The sequence below is a fragment of the Triturus cristatus genome, chromosome 6, assembly GCF_964204655.1.
Source record: "Triturus cristatus chromosome 6, aTriCri1.1, whole genome shotgun sequence".
In the NCBI taxonomy this organism is placed as follows: domain Eukaryota; kingdom Metazoa; phylum Chordata; class Amphibia; order Caudata; family Salamandridae; genus Triturus; species Triturus cristatus.
The window spans coordinates 879,946,601-879,974,157 of NC_140589.1; the positions used below are offsets into that span (position 1 = coordinate 879,946,601).

Consider the following 27,557-nt stretch of genomic DNA (forward strand, 5'->3'; position numbering starts at 1 on the left):
TTGCTTTAAGGCAGTGTCATATTCATCCATATCCTCAACAGCTTCATCCTCAGAAATATGTGGAAGATGTTTCAGTACTCTCCTTCCTTCTGCACCCAAGCAATGCTTGAGCAAAGCTAATTTCCTTGTTGCTTTAAAATGTCACCCCATATTGCTTGCACATTCCTTCAATCTTCCCATGGTGCGACTAGTTCACCAAGGGCATGTAAAAATCCCTCTTCCCACATCTAGTGTCTATCTGCCCCAGAGTTTTTGCCCCCCTACTTGCAACCTAAACGCATCTGTGTCCAGATGTGCCCTCCCAATCAGATTGTCACTATTAATTTATTTTGTTTTCTCAACATTTTTTAATTTCAAAATCTTTAACGCAAACCTCAAACAATTTTAACCACTCTCTCCATGTCAAAAGCTCTTAATGACAAGTTCTCTGATCTCAAACTGTATACTCAACCATAAATTGTAGTAACACTGAAATTTTGCAGCTACATTTTTCAACCTTTGAGAGAACTGTGATATGAGGAATGGAGAGTGGAGGGACTGAAAGGGCGGTAGAGGGCAATTGGTTTGGAGAAGCCACTAGTGTATTAATGATGTGAGGTATGAGTAGTGAAGGCCTGGTAGTTAGATGAGGCAATATGTTTGCTTAATGTTTATGGGAATGAGGAAGGGAAAGGCCAGGTAGTTGCCCAGATCAGATGGTGCCTTGGAGCGATTGGCCATGTTGAGAACAGTATGGTTTGTTTCTAGGTGCATATTTGGCCTAGTCTTGCTTCATTTTTAATTACAATTTGATAGGATAGAGAGGCACCGTGTAGCTGTGTGCAGTCCAAATATATGGTGTCATTTATGAATATGATGACATGAACTTTCTCAACTACAATTAAGTTCCATTTACTCCAACAATTCCATGGAGCCAGTATTTGGTGATATCCTGTAGTGGCATTGGTGAGACAGGAACAAGAGGAGTGTGTTATATTTTTTTTAAATGTGTGTGGGGGACATTTAGGGACTTGCAGATCTAATGCAGGAACAGTGGGGACATGCTGGTTGGGGAAAGGGGGAATATATTTTGTCCTATTTTTGTGTGGAGAGTTATCTATACATTTGATAATGTGATGTCACATTCATGAACTGTTGGTAAAAAAGAAACAAGTCTGAAAATGACCCGATTCTTTGGGAAACTACAGCATATTTATTATACATAGGAGCAGCAATCCCTGGATAAAAACCCATCTCTAATTTCCTTGTTGCAGGTGACTGGTGATGCCTTTAATTGCTTGTAATAAAGAAATTACATAGCTGCTTAACTGTAATAACTTATTACAGTTGAGTTCTGATGCCATAATACCTGTTTCCAGAGCTAGTAGCTACGGTGAAAGACAGGTCATGAAGCACAATTATAGCTGCATTTTAAATAGCGAAAACAAAACCAGGCTGTTCCTTCCTCTGCTCTGTTTTTCTAAATGAACATAAATATAGAAAGGAAATATTTATGGCAACATATTTCTAAATGTTTTGCATGATTTAGCTAATCATAGAAAAGACAGAACATTTTAGCATGTTTCCACACCTTCTGAGCTACAGCGGTTATTGAAATCTGACTTGTTCTTAACCAATTCTAATATCTTTTTGCAACAAAACTGATTTTTGGTTTGCTTAATTATGCCCTACATATTCTACTTTTATTCTTGTCTGCAAACATCCTATCTCTTTCATATGAAAGAGCAACAAACCAAGGCTTTAAGGAGTGTATGAGAAGGGCGATGATATGACCATGTATTATAAGGAATACATAATAAGCATATTGCAAGTCATCTCGGAGTTCCATGACCTTATAAAGGAACACTGCCTTTGGCCACATTCCTCTATATGGTCATGGAACTCCTTGGTGATTTGCAGTATCAATATGATGTGCAGCACAGGTCCTTTTTTTTTTTACTGAACTAAACTCTATTGATATTTTGATCAAATAACCACAGTGTTACATAGCCACATGCCATTGTACAATACTGAGTTTGAATTGCACAATACAAAACATCTCAGGGTACATATGTTTTAAAGGGGAAACATCCTTCACAACACAGGCATTGCATCGCAATGCCTTTACATCGCGGGCATTACCGCGCATGTCGTTACAATGACTTGCTCTGGATGGCGCTCTAACCTAACGAATAGTATGATTTACTATTCCAACACCTTCCCTACTGTATGTAGACTAGAGTTGGAATAGTAAATCATACTATTCCTAAGTCCAGCCCCCTCCAGCGCAAGTCGTTGTAACAACTTGCATTGTAACAAACGCGATGTAAAGTACCACGTTGTAAATGTATGCGTAGTAACATCATACATTCGTTTTAAAGTGTTCCACGACATGTTATCCACTTCCCCATATTTTTTCATGTTTCTTGGCGCAGCCTGGGATATATAGATGACTTTTTTACTGTGTGGCGCACCAGTCCATCGCATGCTGGAAGGGAAGTTACCCTCCAGGATCTGGCAATGTCCCTCTTGGCCAGTGCCACCTTGATCCCCACCAGGGTTCCTTCTTTAAATGTGTAGCTAATTCCGTAAAGGACTTCCAACAGTGCCATCCTGGGGGAACAGTCTGTTGGTCTCCCAATTACTCCAGAGAACCTGGTGAGGATTGTTTGCCAGTAAAGGGCAATCGGAGGACATTCCCACACCAGGTGATAAAAGTGAGTTTGCGGATCCGAGCTGCACCGGTGTTATAGAAGTAATTTGTAGAAAACTAAGCTGGATGAATTGGAACCTTGATGATATGACCTGTCCCATATATGACATGCAGGTGTCTCTCTAGTCGGAGTTGTCTAAGAGGCCCACCCATTGTTCCCACTGGGATCTTAAGAGATGTGAACAAGTCCGGCATGTTAATTATGAGGGATTTGTAAATCCTTATAATCCACCTTCCCTAAATGGGCCCCATAAGAATTTGAGATTTCAAGGGACTATATTCAGGGCCATTTGCAAGGGAATCCCGGTGTTGGTCGAGGTCATGGCGTAATTGAAAATACCTGAAGAATTGAGACCTATGTAGGTTAAATTCCTCTTGTAGAGTGTGATAGGTTTGGATGTGTGAGCCCTGCCAAATATCTGCCACTGTGAAAATTCCGATTTTGTCCCATTTGCCGAATCCAGATATGGAGGAGATGTGACTCAACCATCTTTCTGTTCAGAAAGGGGTCTTGAAAATTGTCTCATCCAGCTATTTTAGCCCTAAGCACCAAGTCAGGAGAACCACCCTCATGAGTTCAGTGAGGTGTGAGGGGATGGGGCTTCCATATAACATCCCTCTGATATTATCCAGGCCCAAGACGGCCACCACCAGCCGGAAAGCTTGATCACTCCAGACTCCGCTAAGCCAATCATTGACCACCAGGTGGGCTGCCCAGTAATAGAGGCGAACATCTGTCATACCCAGCCCACCATCCATGGGGGACTGGGTGCATTTCCCAAAGGTGATGCGAGATGGGCAGTTGATTTGGGGGTTGTGAAACCAGAGTTGTGGCAGGAGCAGGGAGTAGTTTTGCATGGTGTATAGTAGGCGGGGCAGCACAATTATTTTAAACAGGGCTATGCGGCCCAGAACATTAAGAAATAGTTTCACACATCGGTTAAGGTAGGGACAGTAGAGGCCATATGTTGAGATTCAAGGTGAGACTGGGGTCAAGGGCTACGTGTATCTTGAAGTAACAGAAACTAAATCTCCATGAATTGCGATTGCCATTCTAGGTTCATATATTGTCCTGTCAAAGAGACCAGGACTGATTTAGGACAGTTAATTTGTAGTCCCGATGCATCGCTGTGTAGGGTCAGTATCTGTAATATTTGAAGAATTTTAAGAGATGGTTGGGAGATGTACAAAAGAACATAATTCAAGTATAACGCAGTGCGGTCTTCAATTCGCTATACCCTAGTCGAACCCCCAGACTTGGGCATCGCATATGACCCCCACCGCTAGGGACTCTATAGCCAGTGCAAAGAGAAGCAATGATAGGGGGCATCCCTGGCGGATACTGCGGCCAATTGCAAAGGGGCAGAGAGAGTGCCATTACTGGGCTCTGGGGTTGGAATACAACACCCGGATTAGCGATCGAAACCTGGGCCTCAGGCCCACCTTCACCTTGTCCAAAAAGACCAAGTTGATGGAGTCAAATCTAGTCTAGTAATAGAAGAGCAGTTCTGTCCCCTAACAAGGAGAGGCGAGTCAGAGCCATGTGCACCCTGCATAGACGGGGTCTAGCGCTCCTGTTGGGCATGATTCTACATTGGTACGGGTGGATCAGGTGTGGAAGGACTGCAAGTGGACAGTTGTCCAGTATTTTAGCATAAACTTTGATCTCAGAATTAATGAGTGATATGGTGTGATAGGATGCGCACCGGTTCAGAGGTTGTTCTGGCTTACTATTGTCGCCAGGTCAAGTTCAGGAGGAAAGTGAGCTTTGTCAGCGACCTCTTTATTGAGGCCCAGGTTGTGGGGGATCAGGTGGGTCTGGAGGTGTCAGTAATATTCCATGGGGAACTCGTCTGGGCCTGGGGTCTTCCACAAGTTCATTTCTCGAAGGGCCAGAGTAATTTCTTGCAATGTAAGGGGGCTGTCCAAGTCCGCTCTATTGCTTCCTGTGAGTTTTGGCATAGGAATGTCAGAGTGTCTTACTCCCTAAGGGGACGCTCCTTGCGGGCATATAATTTACTGTAACGGTCCGCAGATGCTATGTCAGTAGCTGTCTCTGCCATTGCTCAATCCCCAGTCTCAATCGAAGTAATGATCCGACAGGCCATCTCTCGCATCACCAACCAGTACAGAAGCTTGCAGTACTTATCCCCCCATTCATAGTCCATCCTTGTCGAGGCCAGCCAGCATTGGCGGGTCTCCTGAAAAGCCAGTTGTTGAAGTGATCGCCTCTTCAGAGCCAGCTGGTGCTGTTAGGGGCCATCCATATTGGCACTGTCTTTACGTTCAAGTTCAAGGACGGTAGACTCTAAATCAGTTATTTGTTCCCGTTGGCACGCTCCCTCCCCTTCAGGTCATATCTCGCCAAGCTCTGCAGGGTGGCCTTACTGGCCATCCATAGGGTGCCCGGAGAATACAGAGTACCCTAAATCCATTTTGTTGCAAGTGCCAGGCATTGTGTCGCCATATTGGGTGAGGACCTGTGTGTTGTCGGCCAAAGGTGAGGTTTACAGGGGCATGGTCCAAAATACCCGAGACAGTATTTGAGAGCCCGTGGTGTAAGCGAGATTGGAGGCCGGGAGCAGGATTAAGTCAGTGCTGGGCAGGGATTTGTATGCTGCGGAGAAAGGGGTGTATGCCGAAGTTCTGGGGTTTCACGCTCTCCACACATCGCAAAGACCCAAGCTTTCTGTTCAAATTTATAGCCCCCTCTACTTTCTAGCCTGGTGGCACCTAGCCCCATTGAGTCAATCTAGGGAACCACAATGTTGTTAGAGGCCCCTCAAATAAAAGGGATTCCCTTAGGGAGTCGGAGGACCTCCTTTCACAAGTCGTCCATAGTGCGTTGTGGGAAGGTGACAGACATACAGACTGATAAAGTGGTGTATGTGCCCATTTAGAGTGCCGTCCCAGGCAATCTAGATGGACCAGCGAGACCACTAAGGGGAATGTCTTATGAAAAAGTACAGCTGTTCCTCTAGAGCCCTGGGTGTACCAGGCATGATAAATTCTATCGAACCTGTATCTAGCCTGGAAGGAGCAGTTGATACCTAGCAGGTGGGTCTCTTGTAAGAGCAGGACCACAGGGCCATGCCTCTTGGCAAAAGGAAGAACTGGCCCTCGTTTAATATGGTAATTAAGGCCGATTAAGGACATTACACTTCATCAAAGTGAAGGGGTCCATTGCGAAGGAGTAGGCATAATTGGTGGGCACCAACCTAACTTTTGTGCGCAGTTGGCTAGTGGTGACATAGGCCAATGTGGGAGTAGAGTGCAAGTTCTGTGCTCGTTTTGGCCACTGTAGTGTCATGTCACGTAAGAAAACCTCCTAAACTGTAACACGAGAAAACCGAAATCAACAACCTTGGTAAACATTTGTATCCCCCCAACAACACACTTACCCCCGCAAGAAGTATCTTATGCCCATCCCCCCCAGAACAGTGAACACAAACTTGGGTGTAAGTCTGGGAAATTGCTCTCGGCCTACATCCGCGCTGACCCATTATGAGTGAAGGAGACTGTGATGCTGACATGGTGCAACGAAGAGTCAGGGAGGCCTTATGTCGTATCCGTCTGGTCTGATGACGCTAGCAGGCTGTGGGCCAGGTGGGCAGCCGCTGTGCTGGTTGTCCCTTGCGACCACGGGGCACAGTCTCAGAGTTAGGATCCTCTGCTTCTGAACAAGAATCTGCGGCTCACCCCCTGCGTCCCTAACTCCAGCACTCAATTGGCCGCCAGAGCCAGCTGTTCCGTTGGCCATTTCCATGCCGATTTGAGGGGAATCATTTGTGGTTGGTGGGTGGGCTTCCCGGATTGTCGAGCCTCCTGAAGGAGTCTGTCACAGTCTCTGTAATTGAGAATGTTGGCAATGATTGGGTGGGGTGGGGCTCTGGGTGGATCCTAGTCGCCAAAGGCCTGTGGTCTTTTTCTGACCACGAAGCAGGTTGACAACTGGGAGGCCAGCACCCATTAGGCAAGCCAATCCTCAAAGAAGCACTCCGGGTCTGAGCCATCCACACCCTCCGGAAAGCCCACAAAGCAAAGGTTACAGCTCCAGGCTCTATTTTCCACGTCTTTGCTCATTCCTTCAGACATCTTCTGGAGGCAGGCCTCCATCCTGGAGACTGTGGCCTGGAGTTCACCCACTGTGTCCTCTACTGCAGACGCTCATCCCTCTTCCTCTATGACCCTATCTGCAAATTCTGATGTAGGAGGGACACCTCCACCCCCACTTCTCCGATGTTAGATTTGAGCACTATTCGGGTCACCAGCAAGTTGGCTCCAGTGTCTTCTGCCGGGGAGGGGGCCTGCGGGGTGGTTGCCAGGTCATGAGCCCTGCAGGTACTTGATGATGAGGCAGTGTATCTTGTCCCTGAGAACCTTTAAGTTTGTCATGGCCCAAGGCTGAGCAGTGCGCGCTGGTGCAGCTGCCCAGAGGGAAACTAGAGGGGAGGTGAGCCACAGGTATGTGCTCTCAGAACAGGTTCTAGAGCCCGCTTGCTCCACCAAACAACAAGGTGGGCAGCATGTGCAGCTGGAGTCCTGGGCATGTCCCCCCATGGCCTCCTGGTGGCCGTGCCCATTCTGGCCAAGACTGTATCAGGTGTGCGGGATCTCTCCCTCCGAAAGTCAAGATAGCTGTGCCTCCATCTCCCCCTACCTCACCATTCCACGTGATTGCCCCATCAGCGACTTGGCCTCACCTCCAAGCCCAAATGTCCACGGATGCTTCTATGGTCTCCAAGCGAGGGCCCACACAGTTGCAGTAGGTGGTGCAGGGGGTCGGCTTTGTGTTCCTGGTGGGCCCCCAGGCCTCACCCTCACCCTTTGTATGGCACTGCGCATCTCTCACTGGGCCGGTGGAGCAGGAGGAAGCATCCACAGGGGCTGTAGGCTCAGACCCACTGTGCGGGAAGGGGCCCCATATCAAAGCCTTCGGGTGGGTGCTCCACTGCTGCCACTGATGCACTACTCCAGGCTCCGCCTCGGCACAGCGCAGACAAAATCCTTTTTGGGAGTCTCAGGCGGCATGGCGCCCTCGTGTTTCGTTGCTGCTGCTAGGCTCCCAGATCGTGGTGGCGCCACCTCCTTGAGTGCTCCAGCCAACCACCGACACGGCGGGGTCCATGTTACTACTAAGGCTGTCATCAACACCCAGGAATGTCGAGCTACGTGTGCAGCCGGTCAGGAGCTCTAGTGAAGAGAAACCACCATCTTGGCCAGATAAGCCAGGCCCCTTGCAGCACAGGTACTTTATTCCATATATAATAACTTATCGATAAATGTATTTTGTACTTTAACTATGGTATGGAGAACCTGGATGTATACATTATTTAAATTATCAAAATGGAATAGGCATAGTTCATGGGAAAAAAGAAAAAGATTTGTAGTTAATGGGGAAAAAAACAGATTTGTGTATTGCTGCCCCATTTGGGAGGCCATACGACAAGCAGGAGCTATTGGGCCTGAGCTACGGGTTCTGCAGCTGTTTGCCTCTGATGTACCAGGGTTCAGCCTACTATGATTATGCAAACAATGCCAGGCACAACTCCTTCAGCACTTGACTTTCAGTGGTAGTGAAGAAGAGCAGTCACAGACTTCTCAGGGAGGTAGTGTGGGGGTGCTCAAATCTCTGCCCTCAAAAATCACTGAACAGAGCAATAACTGAATGCCTCACCTGGTGATTTACCCTTGTCAAAGAAAAGTACTTTAATCTACACATTTAAAAAATGTAATACTTCACAGCAGATAAAACAGGTACCATTCTTGTCCGGCTGCTTTGACTACTGCAACTTGAATTATGACCCCCTCCGCCGTCTCTTGGGTTTCCCTCGGTAGCAAGTCTAGGTAGGTGTCCCAACTCCCCATTTCCCCACCCGGGTTGAGTGTCTCTCAGGCAAGTATAAAAGCTTAGGTGCAGATTACCCATTGAGTTAAGTTCTCAGCATTCACCACTTTTAGCAAGTCTCAGGTTTTAGGTCTCTCCACAGGCCTCAGAGTTTGATTCCAATGGTAGTGACAGGGGCCTGCAGCACATATCTTGTTTCACCACCGCTTCTGGTGTCATAGCTGGAATAATTTGGACACCACCAGGAGAAAGACGAAGTCAGTCTTGAGGAGTCTTCAGCATCTCATTTAACTTCTGCTGCAGCGGGGGATCTCTGAACGTGCTTTAGCTTAGAGACAACTCAACTTTTATACCTTTGCAAACACATAGAAAGCAACGGAAAATGATGATTAAAGCAGAAAAAAAATCATCAACAATCACAAACATCCTTGAAAGGATGCAGCTTCACCGGGGCAGTTACAGTTTCGCCTTTTACTCATCGACCATGGACACACATTAAACAAAGCTTATCAAGAACATTCAGCAGTTGGAACATGTAGTTGAGAATAACTGAAGCAATATCCTTTGAGAACAGCTGGATGAGCACTGTACTACTCAGGTGCAGACGTTGAACAGCAGCAGCACACTTCACCTTGGCACAACCTTCTGAATGGACTACAATTGGGCACAAAATGTGTTGTGGAGGCATGCTTCACCTGGACACAGACTACTTAACAGTGGCATGCTGCGTCTTGGGCACAAGTTTCTTATGGGCGACAGCGAAGACCGTGGTCCTCGATTTCTCTTGGAACCATCAAAATGCCTCACTCTCATCAGTCTTCCTTCAGCTGGGGGATCCACACATCACCCAGGATCAAATGTTCTGGTGATTCAGGTCAGTCACACCCAGAAGGTTGGCTCATCAAATCAGGTCTGAGATTCAGCTTCTCCCTGCCAAGTCAGACTCCAGGTAGTGTCCCCTCACTGCAAGGAAGATGGCTGTCAGACAGACACCGGCCTCTAGATGCACAGCAGTTCTCTAAGTAGACTGTGGAGCACCCCTTCCTTGGTCGAGAGAACTGGAAAAACAAGCAGGTCAGTGGCTCACACTTAAGAAGACAGGGGATGTTGATTCTTTGTCTGCACTTTCAGAACTGGTTTGGGTTGGTTCACAAAGGCTTTTATGGTGCTGGAGAAAGGCCATCTGTTACACTCAACTGGCTGCTGTTTGAGGCAGAAGGTGTACTTAGCATGACACTTTTCCCAGACGCCCGTAAATTGGGTCCCTGAGCTATTACAGAGGACCAAATAGCTGAAACCTACGGAAAGTAATTTTGCCTTTACATTTTGACACTTCCGTACCCTTTTTAAATTCTGTTCAGTTTCCTGAGTGAACCATATTTGAGAAAAAAGTGGCAATTTTTTTAAACAATATTCCACAAACATTGTCAAAACTAAAAGCTAAGCACTTGCTTTAAAAAAGCGAAAGCTATTGGCTTTGCAAATGCTTGTTTCCTTTGTTGCCATATGATACTCCTGCCTGAGACAGGCTGGTGCCAAGGTATACATTTCACTACTGAAGGCTATAATGCAGTGTGCCATGCATACTACTATGTCAGTTGTTTCTTGGCACTCAATAATAAGTGTTATAATTTCCCAAATCAATGTTACTTGTGTTATTGGTCTTGGAAGGATGAACGTTTCCAATCTATCTATTGGAATTCAAAAATGTGAACCGCAAGTGGCAGACACATCTCTATTTTGTGATCTCACCATAATGCTCTAAACCGTACAATGTTTGGGAATCTGACTAGGGACAAAAAGGGTCAGATAGGAATTGATGTGTCCTGTTAACAGACTATTTTATTTTTATTGGTTACAAAATGCAGAGTTACTGATTATTTGGTTGATAACTCATTGCCTCTTGGTATCTGTACTGTGAAGGGCTATTGTGAAAGGGACCACTGATGTGGTAAGTAGATGCTGGATTCCTCAATCGTTGGAAGCATATGATTTTTCATGTACCCACCACAAGCATTAACCTTCTTTCGGCTCAGGTTAAAACTGATACAGAATGATATTAATGGGAATCTCACTGATGCAATTTAGTGACTGTGAATTAATAGCTCACTATCTTATAGAGTTAGCAGTCAACCCATCTTCCAAGTCCACTACATTCACCACAGTACAATAAAATTGTAAATATGCTGTATGCATTATCTTTTTTGCATTTTTGTAGCATAAAGAGATATGTGATGTGGGCTTTCTTAAAGCAGAAATTTAGAAAAAAAACCTGGGAAAACAAGTTATGAATTGCCCACAAACCCTCAAATTCCCTTAAGGATGGGTTCCCCATGGTGATTCAGATTGTTCAACATTACTTTTACTACTGAATCGAGACAGATACATTTCAATCCTTTTTGAAAAGTTCAATTAATGACATTAAATAACAAAACATATTTAACAACAACTGCATTTCTTAATTTGCTGTTAAGCCATCATTGAGAATTTGAATGTCTTAAGAAACAACCTGATGAAGCCACTTAAATTTAAGAGACAACAATACCTGTACAGTCTTATCCATTCCGGCATTGCATTATGGTAACTGTATAGAGGTTGAAATTCATGTGCTGCCAAAAGTACAAGAGTATTCTCCCATGGCTTGGGATTCAAAGTGGTGTTAATTTTTGTACTAGGTTACATTTAGGTATGTATTACACAGGAAATGCAATTTAAAGCTCTTCGAAGTAGGCAGCATTATTTAGTGAACTGAATGCCACCCTTCAATCCTTTCAAGCTAGTTGAATTGTACCTTATATTGTGATAATAAACCTGTTAATTACAGCACTAAGGCACAGCAGAAGGGTAGTAATTTGCGCTTTATAAAAAACTAGATATTATTATCGTTTCTGGAGCTTCAGTAGCCTTGCATCTTCCACAGAATCACATGCTTGAATTATTTTCAGTTGTTGAATTCTAAGATTTCTAGCTACTATGTTTCCCAGTGTCAAATAATTTCTACACTTTGATTGTAGCTACTTTCATATGCTCTGTAGGACATACCTTTAGGGGGCAATGTTGTCAAATGTGTTCTCTGGTGACTCGTGAGACTTCTTTTTTGATTAAAGCCTTTTTTGCAGATGGTACACTGAAAAGGTCTCTCCCCCGTATGTTTTCTCCGGTGTATAATAAGGTCTCCATTCCGACTGAACCTTTTTGGACATTCAGCACATTTATAAGGTTTGTCTCCAGAATGTGTTTTCTGGTGTCTACTGAGAGTTCCCTTCTGACTGAAGCTCTTCTCACATTTTGTGCACTTGTATGGTCTAAAATCATTATGTTTTGTTTGGTCACTAAAACGACCTATGCATTGACTAAAGTTTATGTCAAATCGAGCAGTTATGTCTGTGCCACAGTTCGACTGTGTGCTTGACTGATGCACAGGGAGGTTTGGATTGGCAAGATTACTATTGCTCATCTTATATTTATTTGCTGTCTGTATGTTGGTTGCTGTAGGATTTGAATTGGAATGTGACTGATAACCAAAAACACTTTCACACGGAGTCGTGCTCTCTCCTTCCAGGTCCTCATTGTATTGTGACCAAGTGGAACTTTTAGAGGTTATTTCTTGACCGTCGATCAGCGGGCTCTTCGTAGCTCCCAATAAAAATTGTCCCGATGTTCTTTCAGCACTTTTGATCACGATGCCACTGCCCACTGCAATAAAACATGTTTCAGATTATCATTTGCAGAGCATGTCAATAAACATATAATTTCATTAGATCAATAGTGCAATAACATACTTGATATTTTGCATCACATGATCATAAACAAACAATAAATAAAAGCTGTTTCTACCCTTTTGATATAACTGAGGTTGTGTGCATCCTATTCATTTGTGGCAAGTCTCCGTTCCCTCCTAAACCTTTTTGAGACTGCCCATTCCAGCCAGCCTGCAGAACTGTTCAGTGGCATAGCTGGGGGAGGGGGGAGGTGAGGGGGGGGCGTTGTAGGTCCGGCCCGGGCGGCACAAGTTTTTGGGGCAACGGCCTCCCCACGCTATCACGTGCCTTCTCGGGGCGGCAACAGCAAGTCCCCCTCCCCCCAATCTTCAATGCGTTTGAAATGTTTGCCAGCATCCCGCTCTTCACTGCGGCCACCGCGGGGCGGCAGACTCAGAGACCACCATGGGCGCCCATAGGGCTAGCTACGCCACTGCATCTGTCGTCATTAATTCCCTATTTATTATGTTTTTTAGGTCTCGCCTGACCCAGCGCATGCGCTGGTCTGGCGAGACATTTTGTGAGGGCTCCAAAAAGTGCTACCAGGCCAGCCTAGAACTACAGTGCATGTGCACGGGCACGCGCGCAGTGCTTGACCGAGGTTACTTTCACGCTTTGATGTTTGATCGCGATCACTTTCGCGACCGCACGGCTGCTTGGCATAGCCAATAGGTCTCGCTTTTGGGACCTTATAAGTATTTAGTTATGCAACTGTTGCATGGCTAAACACTTCTAAGGTCCCAAAGGCGAGACCTATTGGCTTTGCCAATGCTTGTTTCACTAACTCCCAATTCTGGCACTGCTCTCCCGATCCTCCCGATTTCGGTAACTTGCCTGCAGACCGTGACCGGACTAGAAAATGCTGCCTGCATCAAAGAGTCAAAGATGATTGGTCATTTTTGTGTCTTTTTCTCTTTTGCTTGTAAAAGTGCAACTTTTGATGATTTTGTATTAGTTACCTATACTAACTCATGGTCAAGATGAGAGGAGCATGTTCTCTGCCATTATCAATATACTCTATATGTAAACTTATATTGTGATATGTTTATAAATGATGTCATACTCATATGGAAATCATGAAACATATTGTTCCCACTTCTTCCCATACTATGGTGTGACACGGATGTCCTACCAGGTTTGTTGTACTTTCGAGCAAAGGCACTTGTTAGCAAAGGCAATAAACAGACAGATAAAAGTATGAGACGATTCTCGGAGAATTACCCTGAAGACTTTGCATGGAAATGTACCAAACAGCCACAGAGCTCAGAAAGGAACGTAAATATTTGTTGCATTAATTTTTCAAGCAAATAGTCTAAGGTAAAGTGCTGCCCTTTAAATTCACTCACATCTCATGGCTTACATTTAATTATTTTAAACTCTTGTGTTCAGTGATATGGCAACAGACCCTTTAAAACCTGACCAGCTTTTTCTTAGAAAGGGCCTTAACTAAAATCAGCCATATGAAGGTTGCTCAAGTGATAATAATGTAAAGTAGGGAACTGGTCTCCAACAGGCAGCTCTGGTGTTATTGATAGCTCACCAGTACCCTGGAAGTAGTTTGCAGAAGTGCAGGCCTAGCCACGTTGAATAAAGCGGCACTTCACATCTCTGGACCGAATAGAGGCAGTCAGCCTAACCAAGGACAGGGCTTATGCAGAAACAAACACTATGACAGCCTACGGGACTTGAAACATTACCACCTGTCACTACTCTAGTTTGCAAAGTCACATAGAGATTTGCCACTTTGAAAGAAAAGAAGAATTCTATCAGTCATACAGAGTGTGTGAAAAAGATAAGATGTTCTTAGAGTGTTTTTAACCAAAATGTAAAGTGTATATTTGATTAAAAAATATATATATTTTGAAAAAGTAATATGATTCGGACAAAATGGTGATGTGTTAAATGAAATTAATATAGAACAAGGGGTCCAGCAAAGGTGCATGCTCGCCCCCTTGCTGTTCATGCGATACATAAATAATCTCATCCCTGAACTGATCTCCTGCACCCCAGATGTTCCGTTTATAAATGATACCCCCTCTCTGCATTGTTAAACGCAGACGATGCAGTGTTAATTGCCCGTACACCTAAAGCCCTGCGCCTGTTAGTCCACTCTTTAGTGCCACCCTCAACTTATTAACATATTTTACAAAATACTTATAATGACGTGTGGCCCAAAGTGCATTCGAAGCCCTAGTATTTTAGTTGGAGCCTGCTAAGTACCAGCACTTTGCCCTATTTGGGGGTCACCTTTAGCCCAGCCGGCTCAAGGGTCCCAAGCATACTGCAGTGCAGGATGAAGTTATCCAGGGCAGTCGGCTCACTTCTTGGCCTCCCGGCCCCACCGGGTGGTAGGGCACTTGCCCCACTCCTCCAGATGTGCACTTCTCAATGTGCTCCGAGGGCGTCTTATGGGGCGGAAATTTGAGGTATTGCAGATCCCAAGGCCTTCCAGACAGAGAAAAATCATTCCTGCAGGAAGATTCTGTCTCTCCCCCGACCCCCATTTTATTTGCCACAAGGAGTCGGGTTTAGGCTATTTGAGTGACCAAATGTGTACCTGACCCCCATTGTTATGGTTGTTCATTTAGAAAACAGAGGAGGCCTCTCTCACAAGAGATATAATTAATGACTGTTTAGCTTGTGATAGGGGCCTCACCATCCCCTGGCTGGCTTATGTAAAGAAGTCATTTGAAGATATCGGCCCAAGTCATGCTTTGTCCAATGCTGCATCATACATCTCTCCTGGAAAAAAGCAAGTACAGGGTTTCCTGCTAGCACAGGCACAAGCGCAAAGGTTAAACAGTGAAACATCCAAACCAACTGGTGCAGCTTACTAACATCTATGCCCTGAGGACCCCTCTACTTGTTATTTGTTGAATGTTGGTGGGAGATGGGAACGCTCACTATTGTTCTGTTTCAATTAAATATTTGCTCTGTTTCCTGCTAGGATATCAGGACAATCTTGAGTCGAGGACGTAACTTTGTAATTAATACCTTGGGTCAATCCATGTTACATTTTCTTTTCTTTTGTGGTTTTTATAAAAAAAAGTTACTAGCATGTTTTTAGTTCCTTTTATGAAATATAGAAACTTTAGACAATGTATTCAAGTGTATCCCCACCTTCAATTGTTATCTGATGGTGAGGCTTGTTGTCGTGTAAATTCCTTCATGCGTGCTGCAGTGTGCTCTCAGGACTTTGATTAGTATGCCTCCTCTTGCTTAAATCTTTTATATGCTTTTATATCTCCGAGGCACGAGTTACCTGACATGTATCCTAATAGTTCATTCAAAAAGCACAGGAGTCTCTGGATTTTTTTCATACCTGTTTCTTTGGCACTCTGCACTTCATTTGATACATAAGGAGAAGCTGGACACGCATGGTTGTTTTTATTGTATTTCATGAAATTTTATGATATAACCGTTTAACCTTGGAAAATGTTACTGAGAAGCTGGATCTGTACGCTTGTTTTTTTTATTGGGCTCCTGCACTTTTATGGCTTCTCCTGCAACCGAAGATTAATTGATTAAAATAAAAAAATTAAAAAAAAGTGTATTTTGAAAAAGTGATATGCTGACGGTTGATAACAAAATGATTGAAAATCCAAAACATATTTAAATCTGCTCTTTGAATGATAATTTATGGAGTGTTTGGGAAATTTATACAGATTAGTATTTCCTTTGTGCCATTGGACACTTGCTGCAGTGCCTATTTCATTAGTCGTGTTGAGGCATTTTATTTTTTATAAACCTTTCCCTACATTTCTATTCTACACAATATAGAGTTTTAAATATCATCCTGCCAAAATATTGTATCCAAAATATCAACAATCATAAAATCATGAAGGTAAGAATGTATATGTAAGTGAGATTGTATTTACATTCTTAACTCCACATCTGTTTATCCTGAAGAAATATTATTTTCTATCACTTCTATATCTCTTCAAGGTGTATATATAATGGAACTAAGAATATTAATCTATACTTGCCTAAGTACCTTCACAAGATTTTGTAACCAGTATTCTGGTTATAAGAATTTGTCTGTCTGTATTTTGTCACTCAATATCATGACATAAGTCTGGGTGGTCACTACTATAATACTGCAATGTGTGGTAACTATTGTGGTCATTTCTGATGTCAATGTAACAAGAATGATCAAAGTCATTAATAGCTCGGAACAATTTTCATTTTTCAGAAGTAGCTCTCATTAGAGAAAAGGTTGGAGCCACTGAGCAAGGGAGTAAGCTTTAGCTTTGGGTTCTCTCCGACCTTTCCCCTCTTCTCACTGTCTTTACATCTTTGGAAAACAGAGAGGCCACAGAGGCTGAAAGCTAAAAAGAAAGAAGGGATGCCTCTCACAAGCTTTTTTTATTTTATTTATGTTATGGAACTCCAAAGAGATCCTGTCAAGAACTTAAGTACTCACAGTTAACCTCAAAACTTCACAGGAGCAGAACGATCCAAATATCCCAACTCAGAATTCAGCTCAGTCCCTCCAGAGTGGAGACGGTCTAAGTGAACTCTCAGGGGGGTAAGGGGATGGGGCTAGAGACTGCCTTGTCTAGATCTTCTTGGATTCACTGCAATTCCCTTTTACAGCTATCTTTCTTGTCTGATTAGTGTCTTTTCAGGGGAATCGCAAGCTGAACTGCAACACAATAGCAAGATGTTAAAATTCACTTCACACTTCCTATTTAATGTGTGCTCTATATTTTCATAACATTTATGTTCTTACCCTCTAGACTAAGGTTTTAGCAACTCTTCTTTTGCTTTTAGCAAAATGAAAAATCGAAGTTTTAGTTGTTACTTTTCTTAACACACAGTTTTTAGTCATATTTCTTTAACTGTCTTTCTTTTAACTATTAATTTCACACTTCACTATTCATGTCTACCTTTTCTTTTGAGACTAGATATACTGATATCAATACAGTTTCTTTTGTCATCAATTACACTTTCTTTTCAGGTCGGGTACTTGCGTGTGCTTGGTTTGGATTATAACATAACGTGTATTGTACTCATTTTATCGACCTCAGATGGATGAAAGGCTGAGTGGACTTGCCGGGATTTGAACCTGAGACCAAACACAGACCTCTACAGTGGACGCATTAGTCCACTAAGCCACCAGACCCGGATTGTCTTCACTGCTACTGAAATTCGGGGACTCAGGTAATACTTTTCTTCTCACAAACTAATTCTTCCAGAAGTCGCTACCCTTTTGAAGACGATTGACCGGAAAGTTCCCTCACTGACTGAACCCGTGCACATTTTTTTGTGTGCATATTTATATAGAGCGAACTCGACCCGAAGGTATTGGAGCGCTTTACATACCACCGTATTTACAGTACACATTCAGGCACGGGGAGATTAAGTGATTTGCCCAGAATCACAGGATGTGGACGCGACCTCAAGGCTCGAACCTTGGTTTCCTGCACCAGAGGCGGCAGCGCAGCCGACGGACCACATCCACTACCCTACTCTAATTTTCTATGCGAGAACTCAGAAAGGACTACACTACCAACTATCTGACTAAACAAGCATTGGCATAGCCAATAAGTCTCGCCTTTGGGACCTTATAAGTGTTTAGCCATGCAACAGTTGATGTTGTTGCACCAAGGATATTGTGCTGGATAACTAAACACTTATAAGGTCCCAAAGGCGAGACCTATTGGCTATGCCAATGCTTGTTCAATATTATATACAAGCCATAGTTGCTGATTATCTTATGCAACTAACAACCATTGACAAAGCCAATAGTCCTGACTTGTTGTAGGTATGATATTACTTGTTGTATCCTATATCTGGATGCAAAGACAGAAACAGCAAAATACAAGTCAGGCGGCAAACAATGCTAAGCACAGATTTTTAGCTTACATGTTTTTAAGCCACACAGGGCTCAACCTTGGGAGACACCAAATGGCAGATTTAAGAGGGATCATCGGTATCTCGGGAGGCCGATCGGAGAACTTCTAGAGCCCTCACAACCCTGTCCACCGAGAATATGAAATGGATTTATCATGCTTGCAAGAGAAACTGCATATGTTTTTAAGCAAACTCCCCACTAGTAACGGTCAGTTAGGTTTGTCCAGAATCCGTCACTATGGCGACCGCATCAGACTGTGCCGCGGGAACAGCGGCGGGAGAATCCACTGAGCTACGAAGAATGGGGGAGCTTGAGGCGCAGTAGACAGCATATTGTAAGTGTGCTGAGGGGCAAAGGTAACGTATTGGGTCGGGTGGAAAAGAGAAACGAACACTACTTGTGAACAAAGCATTCAAGGGACCTGAAGAACTTCTATAAACAACGAAAGAGTGATTAACAATAAACTAGAGGAGCTAGTTGAATAAAACACGTGGGAAAACAAAAATATTTTATAAAAGAACCCTCACTCACCAACCTGGTTGGTGACGTGCTTCATCGTCGGGTTCCCACCAAAGAGGCAGAGTGCCTCCCTGGTGTGCTACGACGCCTGAGTTACAGCGGAGCAGGTTTCTTGAGGGAGTGGTAGTGGAAAGTGTGAAAGAAATATTAAAAGGTGGCTGGTTTTAACCAATAATGATTTATTCTAGGTAGACCAACGACCATTAAAAGCCAAATGGGACGGACAAAAACTGGCTTGTAAGGGTAACCAGAGTGGTCCGGTTTTAAAATAAGTGAAAGGGTATGGTCAACATGTTTCTGCTTGTATTGCAAGTTAGCTAAGCATTCTTCAGGACCAGTTGAAATTCCACAGCGGTATGCGCACGCTAAGGCGCACCCTAACCTGTGGAATCGTGCTTGTGGTAAAACTTACGGTTCTACCGATTGGCCTCCTGGTATTTTCCTGGGCCACTAAATTCTGCAGAAAAAACAGACAAAACACACATAAAAACATATACATGTGTGCCATTTATTGCTTGCTGTATTCGCAATGATTAGGTGCATAATAAATTTGGTAATCCCGTGCTGTGGAGAGGGAGTGGGTATATTAACAATTGAGCCACTGATGCCCCTGGAACGGGCATTCGCGTATTGAGTTTAACATCCACTCTCGATCTATGGTCGAGGGAACTGATTGCAGGTCACTGCCTGTATGGAGTTACGACATTTTATAATTGAAAATGACAAGCAATAATGTGCTTAAGTAGTGGCTGTTGGCCGATATAATGCTCTTGATAGCAGACTCGTGAAGGTGTTGAGCATACAACCGAAGAGCCAGCGCTATCTATCAAGCGCTAAGGCATGGGTGCATGAGTAACAATGATAAAATATAAGAATAAAATAAAACAGTAGCATAGAAATAATGGTCCGCTTACTCGTAACCAGTGTGCGTTATACGTCATGGGTCCAAAAGGGGGGTAGTGAGCTATAGTATCTAAAAAAAGGGGGGATAACAAGCAAATGGATGCGTCAAGAGCTTGAAACTCGAATTTCGTGTCCGTTGGACACAAAAACAAAGTGCCCCAAAAGAAACCAAACTTACTTCCATGCTCGCACACTCCCGCGGTGGACCTGCCATTGTCCTACTCGGCCCGGATGTTACTGGGTGACGGCTAGAGCCGGAAGTAAGTAGCCGGTTTCTAGGTCACGTGACATCGAATGGGTGCGCACAACGTCTATTGTCTATTTCAACCGTGCGTAAACAACTAGAACGCTGCTGGGTGAGTTAAAATATTACAAAAGAACTTTAATAAACCATACCGGAGACACATGAGTATGTCGAGGCAAAACACATGTTCATGTTGATGTATAGTTTATTGGGTATTAGTAGGGATTTCCTGCGATCTTTCTGAATTGGTGTTTATTAAAAAGGAAGAAAACACACAGAAAAGGCCCCTATAAATATTTTGATAAAGCGCTTAGATTTGTCTAGTAGATGGACCAACTAGCGTCCATGCGCAATTGGTTGTCATAATCAAGTCAAAATCTAAAAAAATATTTGAATTTTTGTACTAGATCAAAAGGGCTCGAAAAAAATTCTGATGCCGACTTCGCCAATTACGACTGGGTTCAAGGTTAAACTGAATAGAAAGGGCAAAGAGCCTATTGCGGTATGTATCAAGAAAGGGGGGAAAAAAACCCGATCTGGAGGTACCAAAAAAATTGGTGGGCAATACTTATTTAAATGAGACATTTTCAGAGGCTAGATTGGCAGTGCTCAGTGTAACAAAAAGGCTAGCACTTCAACGTTTGAGTACAGTACTCCAAGGAATATTGTCATTCAGTCCTGATCGATGTGTGGACAGGCGATAAATCCAACGCTGTTCCTTCTCGAAGAGGGACTGGTGTGTGTTTGAACCTGGACTGAGTTTTTCAATTACTGTCCACCTCAAATCGTTAGTGGTGTGATTCATAAGTAGGAAATGATCTATGAGCTTTGTACTATTCTTACGGCACCGGATAGTGCTGCGGTGTTCGCAGATGCGTTGTTTAATTTTGCGCCCCTTCATACCCACGTATCTAAGCCCACATGGGCAGGTTATTAAGTAAACCACGTCTGTGAAATTACAATTTGTGTGGGTTTTTTGTAGCCACTGCTTGCCTGGTTCAAAAGCTAGGTATTTGGTGGTAGAGGTAAGGTGGCAAACGCTACATGAACCACATGGATGGTGGCCAACTACTGGGGGTAAACCCCATGTGTTGAGAACTGTTTGGTCCATTACTTTGTCCTGTATTCTTGGACGGGTATGTACAAGGGTGTCCTTAATACTCCTTGCTCTCTTGTATGAGAACAAGGGTTTTTCCCAGTCGTGGTTATTGCTCTTTAGAATGATCCAATGTCTGTTAATGGATTTGCTCACCACGTTAGAAGCTGCGTTATAGGTGGTCACGCATGTGAGAGGTATCATATCTTTATTGTTTTTCACGCTCTCTTCGAGGAGTGAATCCCTGTTTTGGTTGCGGGCCCTTTTGCAGCTCTTTTTTAAGATTTTATTAGGATAACCTCGGTCCTTCAGCTTCGAAGTAAGTTCCTGTGCTTGCGTTTTGAAAACCGAAACTTCGCTGCAATTACGTCGAAGTCGCAGGTATTGCCCGAATGGAAGATTTTCTCTTAGTGGACGTGGATGATAGCTGGAAAAGTGCAGTAAATTGTTCTTAGCTGTCGGTTTATGGTAAGTCTTGGTCTGCAGCTTGTTGTCTGCTTTAGCGATAACCACATCCAGAAAAATCGCCTCATTTTCATCATATGAGTGAGTAAACTTGAGGTGAGGGTCACACGTGTTGATCCAGTCAAAGAACACTAGAAGAGTATTTTCAGGTCCTTTCCATATAATGAGCACATCGTCTATGTACCTTTTCCAAAAGGATACACAGGACAAAAAGGGGTTATGTGATGACAAGATGTACTTACATTCAAAGTCATACACATATAACCGAGCCACACTAGGCGCAAAAGTACTACCCATAGAAGTACCTGTGGATTGTAAAAATAGTTCGCCCTGGTATTCAAAATAGTTCTGCTTGAGTGCAAGAGCAGCACAGGTAACCCCAAATTCCCGTGGTGTCACATAATCCCAAGTACTTGCTTCCAAAGTACTCTCGATGACATGAATAGTGTCATCCTGTGGTATGCAGTTATATAGGCTTTCTATATCCAAAGTGACCAGGAAGGATGGTTCATCCGAGATAACGATCTCTTGTAGTAGTGCAAGTAAGCTCTTGGTGTCCTTCAGGTAAGTACTAGTTGCCTGGATTAATGGTTTAAGGAAGAAATCACAGTAACGTGATAATGGTTCCAACAAAGATCCGATGCCTGACACTATCGGTCGGCCTGGCGGGGGTGTTCTGTTCTTGTGAGTTTTCGGCAAAGTGTAGAAATAGGGGATAATGCCCTTACTGGTCGTTAAGAAGGCTGCCTCATGTTTGGTGATATGGCCCTGAGTTTCAGCCTCGCTGACAAGGTTTAGGATAGTGGTACGGAGTTCTGGCGTTTGGTCCAAAGTTAAACGGGTGTAGCTGGTGTGATCATTAAGAAGGCGTCTGCATTCCGTATCATAGGCAACTGCGTTTTGAATCACAACTCCCCCACCTTTATCTGCTGATTTAATCACAATGCTGGAATTAGACTGTAATGACTGTAAAGCCTGAAACTCGCTAGCCTTCATGTTCTTGTAGAGGGCTGGTTCAGTAAATGATTCAATGTCATCGGTATACCTTCCCCACTGAGTAGTCCACTTCTTGTCTTAACGCATTGTGGGATAAGCAGTTCGTAACCATCGTTTATCAAAGCATACACCCTCAAAGAATGTGCAGCTTCTGACCCGAGAAGCCCCTGCCAAGCACGCGCTTGGGAGAGCGAGCAGTCCATCTGTTTTCAATTATCGCGCCCGCGTCTGAGCGCGAGCAGCCCATCTGTTTTCAATTATCGCGCCCGTGTCTGGGCACGATAATTTAAAACAAATGCCGCCTTTGCAGGTAACCGCAAGCATTTGGCCGTGGGCGTCAATATTGGGGAAAAAAGGTGGGACAAAAAGACGCCTTTGGCCAATTGCGTGCTGTCTTTTTACAAAGACGCACGCAAAGGCCAATGGGATATCAGGACTTCGAGCACAAGCTTGCTCTCTCGTGCGCGAAGTGCTGGTGAGCTCCAAGAGGCCCTTGCCTTAGAACAACGCATGCGCGCTGCGCTAAGGCTCGACCTGATAAAAAGTATGTTCCATCTCGTTCGCTTAAGTCCATCGATCACGCCTAAAAGGTGTTGTTGTGCTCGCCTAGTGGCAGAAATGTATTTAGTAACTAAATATTGGAATAATTGCCAATACTTAAGCACTGATTTTTTTCAATAGACTGTTTAATCCTGGCTTTTTGCACCAGCAGCTTGTCCAGTACCCTTTTGCTTGAAGAACGATTGACTCATTCATTCATTCATTTAACCCTGCAGCCAGCGCATTAGCCCACTGACTGATCTTAGAATCCCCGGGCTTTACCAAGTTCAGGGGGTAATGCGTCGGCGGCTGCTCTCTGTGAGGTCCCTCTCTCCTGGTGACTGCCTCTGAAGAGCGTGACGCTCTGAGAGCAGCCACGACACCCCCCTGAACAGTCATTAGGCGCCCGGATTATGGGCTTGTCAGAAAAATTAACCTGCTCCATGAAAGGGGCGGGCGGGGGGAGAGGTAGCGGTTCCCCCCAACCTGGTTTGCAGCGTTAATTAGGCGGCGGGCCTCAGAGGAGGGAGGCGGGAGGCGGGAGGCGGGGGCACTCGGGTCCAGGTGCCGCAGCCCCCCTGAGATAATAACGGCCCCTTCCCTGGAGTGACGAGGCACGTCGCCGTCCCGTGGCCAGCGTGGGCAGACCAGGCCTCGCCTCCCATCATTATTAGCATCATTGAATCCCAGCTGACAGAGGTGCAGTGAGGCAGAACGGAAGGTAATGGCGGCAAACCATCAAGGTGGAAACTGGGGATCAGTCACAGAGATAACCGGGCACACAGCCCCACCTTTCCCATGTCAGTCAATTCCTCAAGCATCTCTAATTAGGAGATTTGCCAAAATTAGTAGTCTTGACTTGCATTTGAGTCCTGATTAAAATATTCAAAAGCATGCTGCAGTGAAGAAAAAAAAGTTTTCTGTACACAATGCGTCTATGAAACAAAGAATGGAGTATGTGATGATTGTGTACTGTTGAGATGTGATGTGTGGAATGATTTTGAATGAACATATAGTGCTACGAGCCCCTTACATAAACAGTAATAAACCTAGATGCGAAAGCATGTAAAAAACAAGCATTTACAATGCTGAGACCCGGCAGCATAGCATGGAGGCCGCCATCTCTGCTGCACTCAGCACAGCGCGCATGGTGGACGGGGATGACGCCATGAACACTACCATCTTTCTCCGAGGTCAAGCAGAAATGCCTCGGAGAAACGCAGCGTCATTTTCGGATTCGGGGGCGTGTTTTTCATTCTCTCCTCTTCCCATTGGCTGGAATGTTTACATTCCAGAGGAGAGAAAGAAACTAAAAAACACGCCCCCGAATCCGAAAAAGACGGGGCTTAAATGGACAGACGCCCCTCTCCTCCAATGGCTGGCCTCCGTTTAGGAAGCCAGCCAATGGAGAAGAGGGGCGGGTTCAAGCCCCACTACTAGAAAACATTAAATCTAACAAGCGAGACTGCGCCAGCGCAGCCTTCGCTAGCCGAGACCTAAAAAGCGCAAGTATGATGCCAACGACACTACCACTGAGGAAACCGAGGTGAAGTATGCGGCTTAGAACGCTATGTGCGTACTTCATAGTTTTGCCTGTTCTCGCAGTTTCTTGTGTCTGCGAGAAACCAGACCCGCTACCACTGTTGCACGTCTTGACTGCGTCCGGGTTCTTCCGTGAACCTTGAGGCACCAGGCAGGCTTTTAAAAACTCCTCCCCATACGCGAGCGTCTTGAGTCGGATCGATGTAACACTGCATAAATATGCTGAGAGGTTGTTCTGTCAGTTGGGGGAACCCTGATAGATCCACATAAAACACTTACAAATAATGCTCAAATGCACTTGGATTTCAATAACTTTTGACAAATCTGAATATCAAGTCCGCATTAAAACGACAGCACTATAACCACAATAAAATCAATAAGCCAAAAAAGAGTGGGTTGATGCAAGGTGGCGGGACTTATTGGAGTCTTTTGCATCAAAAGAGGATTCTCTGTTCTGGAGGCTAGTGGCCAGAGGTGAACACACTTCTGGGATGGAGCCTCAGAAATTTGTCCCATCAGGGGAATGGTTTTACCCATTTCTCAGCCTTATATCATGTAGAGGTGGCACTTCTGGATAAGGCACTATTGGTACCTCCCATAGTTAGTTTCATGTCACCACCTTTCTGAATTCAGGATGTTTTAAATTCGCTGGCAACTCTGTCTGTTGGGAGAGTGGCTGGTGCCTGTAGATGTTTTTGCACGATATAAATGTGTGGGCTCAATGTAGACTGGTTATAGCGAATGAGATAGCATTGAGAGCCCCTATACTGGCATTGTGGCAGGGTGCAGAGGTGGTCCCTGTGTATAAAAAATGGGACAAGAGCTTGCCTGCTAATTACAGGCAATTAGTCTAATTGACTACCTACAGAAGGTTTTTTGCGGAATGGTTCTGACCAAGATTCTCATTGGATGGTTAGTAATGATATAATAAGCCTTCTGCAGGCAGGATTTAGACCTAAGTCTTCAACGATTGACCAGGTCTTCCATTTTGCTATCATCTATTGGCAGACTGTCTTGATCGGCAAGGGTGCCCGGAATGTCGTCTTTATCGATCTAAAATCTGCTTTTGATCTTGTACCACGAGGAAAGTTTTGGGCGACATTAGGAGCAATGGGTATGCCCTCTGATATACTATCTCTGTTAGTCAGATTACATGAAAATTATTTTGCCAGGGTACAATGTGCTCTCAGGGACAATTGACTGATAAAATTCCAGTACTGAAGGGTCTCCATCAGGGATGTGTACTAGTGCCTACCGGGTTTTCTTTATTGTGAATAGGCAGGCACATCATCTTTTAAATGTCGGGGCTGATATACCCAAGCTTGCTGAATGGTAAAGTTCCATTGCTGTTGTTTGCGGATTACACCCTTTTAATCTCAAAAACACAGAGTGGCTTCAAAGACTTCGGGCCAGTTTTTGCGATTTTTGTGTGGAGCGTGAGATGCAGATTAATGTTGACAAGACAAAATTTATAACTTTTAGTCATCGTAACAAATTTAAGGGAAGGTTGCCCCTAGGTAGTGAGTTTTTGGAACCAGTAGACTCTTTCACATATCTGGAGATCAAATTTACACCCAACTTATCTTGGGGCCAACAGATTGACGTTGCTGCTCTAAAACATAAACAAAGAGCTGGAGTCATTTTAAAAGAACTGCATGCTAGCTTCACTAGGTCGATAGCTCCTGCTCGGAAAATCTATGAAGCCAAGGCTCTAGAGGCGGCACTGTACGGGTTAGTCGCATTCAAAGCAGGTCGTATTCCTCTCTTTTCAGGCAGGCCTTTAGCCAGCTCCTTTGCATCTTAAATAGAGACACCCTAGAATCCCTCTCAGGTGAGTATAACGCATATTGTTTCCTGACTAGGGCATTTATTTCTCTATTCAATAAGAGAATCTGGAGGGGGATAGGCTTAAAATTGCTCTTGGCTGATTTTCGATTAGCACTTACTACTAGCTGCTTCATAAACATACTAAAACTATTCAATTCATCTCCCACCCAGACATCTACATTTTCGAGTGTAGTTTCTAATTTACTCTTTAGCTCAATAATCATCCTATGGTCCCACTGTGTTATCCCAGTTTTTTTTAATCGAATTTAGAGGAGGACCCATCAAACCTCTATGAGCAAACAGGAGACATTATTCAGCCCAGGCAAAAAATCAACCAACAATGATCACTGATGGGAGTAACCACTGCCTTTAAGTCACCCAATAGATAAAACGAAGTACAACCGACCACCACATAATCCAAAATTGCACAACCCCTTGGAGATTCAAGCATGTATAGTGCAGAAGAGTCTGAGGGTAATCTCCCAATTGCAATAATACATATAAAGGAACATCACTCTCTTACCAGTTCTTATCTTTGGTGGAAAAGCAATAGAGGGGATTCGCAAGGTCTCCTGTTTTTTCAGCATCACATAGTTGATGCAAGGCATAATTAGCTATTTTGCAAATTAGATCCACTACCATAATTAAATGAGGAACCTGATCCTTACCCAAGTATTTTTGATAAAGAAAAAAACATTATGCAAGAGTGCATCATACGATGCATCAGGCGGAATATAAGCATTTACCGGTAAGAGAGGTGGTACACCAAGATCCCCCCCAGGATAGAACAGAATTACTGCCATGAATAAACTAGTGGAATCTCAATGGCAAACATACTTCTACTTGAACCTATTGGACAAGAGAAATGTTACTGACCCCCACTTTGCGTGTCCCCTCCTAGAGGACCTAGCTTTGCAATCAAGAATGAAATAGGCTTTGCACTGATACTCCCCAGCACACCACGTCTCCTGGAGACAAATTACGTCCGCCTTTAGAGAGCTTAAGAACTGCATTTTCTCTCTGCTATTCTTTATTCCTGCTACATTCCAAGAGACAACCTTTAGTTCATTGCTAATTATGGGGTAGCAGAGAACGACTGGTCATAAAAGCGCTATTTAAAACACCAGGCAACCAATTTCATCTTTGTATTTCATCATTTGCACATTGGTCAGAGATTTTTATGGGTTCCCTAAATGACACCCGTCTACCATTTTTTCCGAGGTGGCCTTTCAGCCCTTGGGCATCGACCAACAGATCACCACTATAA

At 44.1% G+C, this 27,557-nt stretch overlaps 1 protein-coding gene across 1 annotated transcript in view; it reads right to left on the minus strand.

Annotated features, from left to right (window-relative positions):
• Window positions 1-10,355: 10,355 nt before the first annotated feature.
• The window catches only part of LOC146818002 (uncharacterized), a 138,113-nt gene continuing 120,911 nt past the window's right edge, over window positions 10,356-27,557 (minus strand). Inside the window, exon 9 of the mRNA XM_085611477.1 lies at window positions 10,356-12,236. Coding sequence (XP_085467603.1) covers window positions 11,527-12,236 — 710 coding nt within the window. The 3' untranslated portion in view covers window positions 10,356-11,526. The remainder of the gene's footprint in view (window positions 12,237-27,557) is intronic.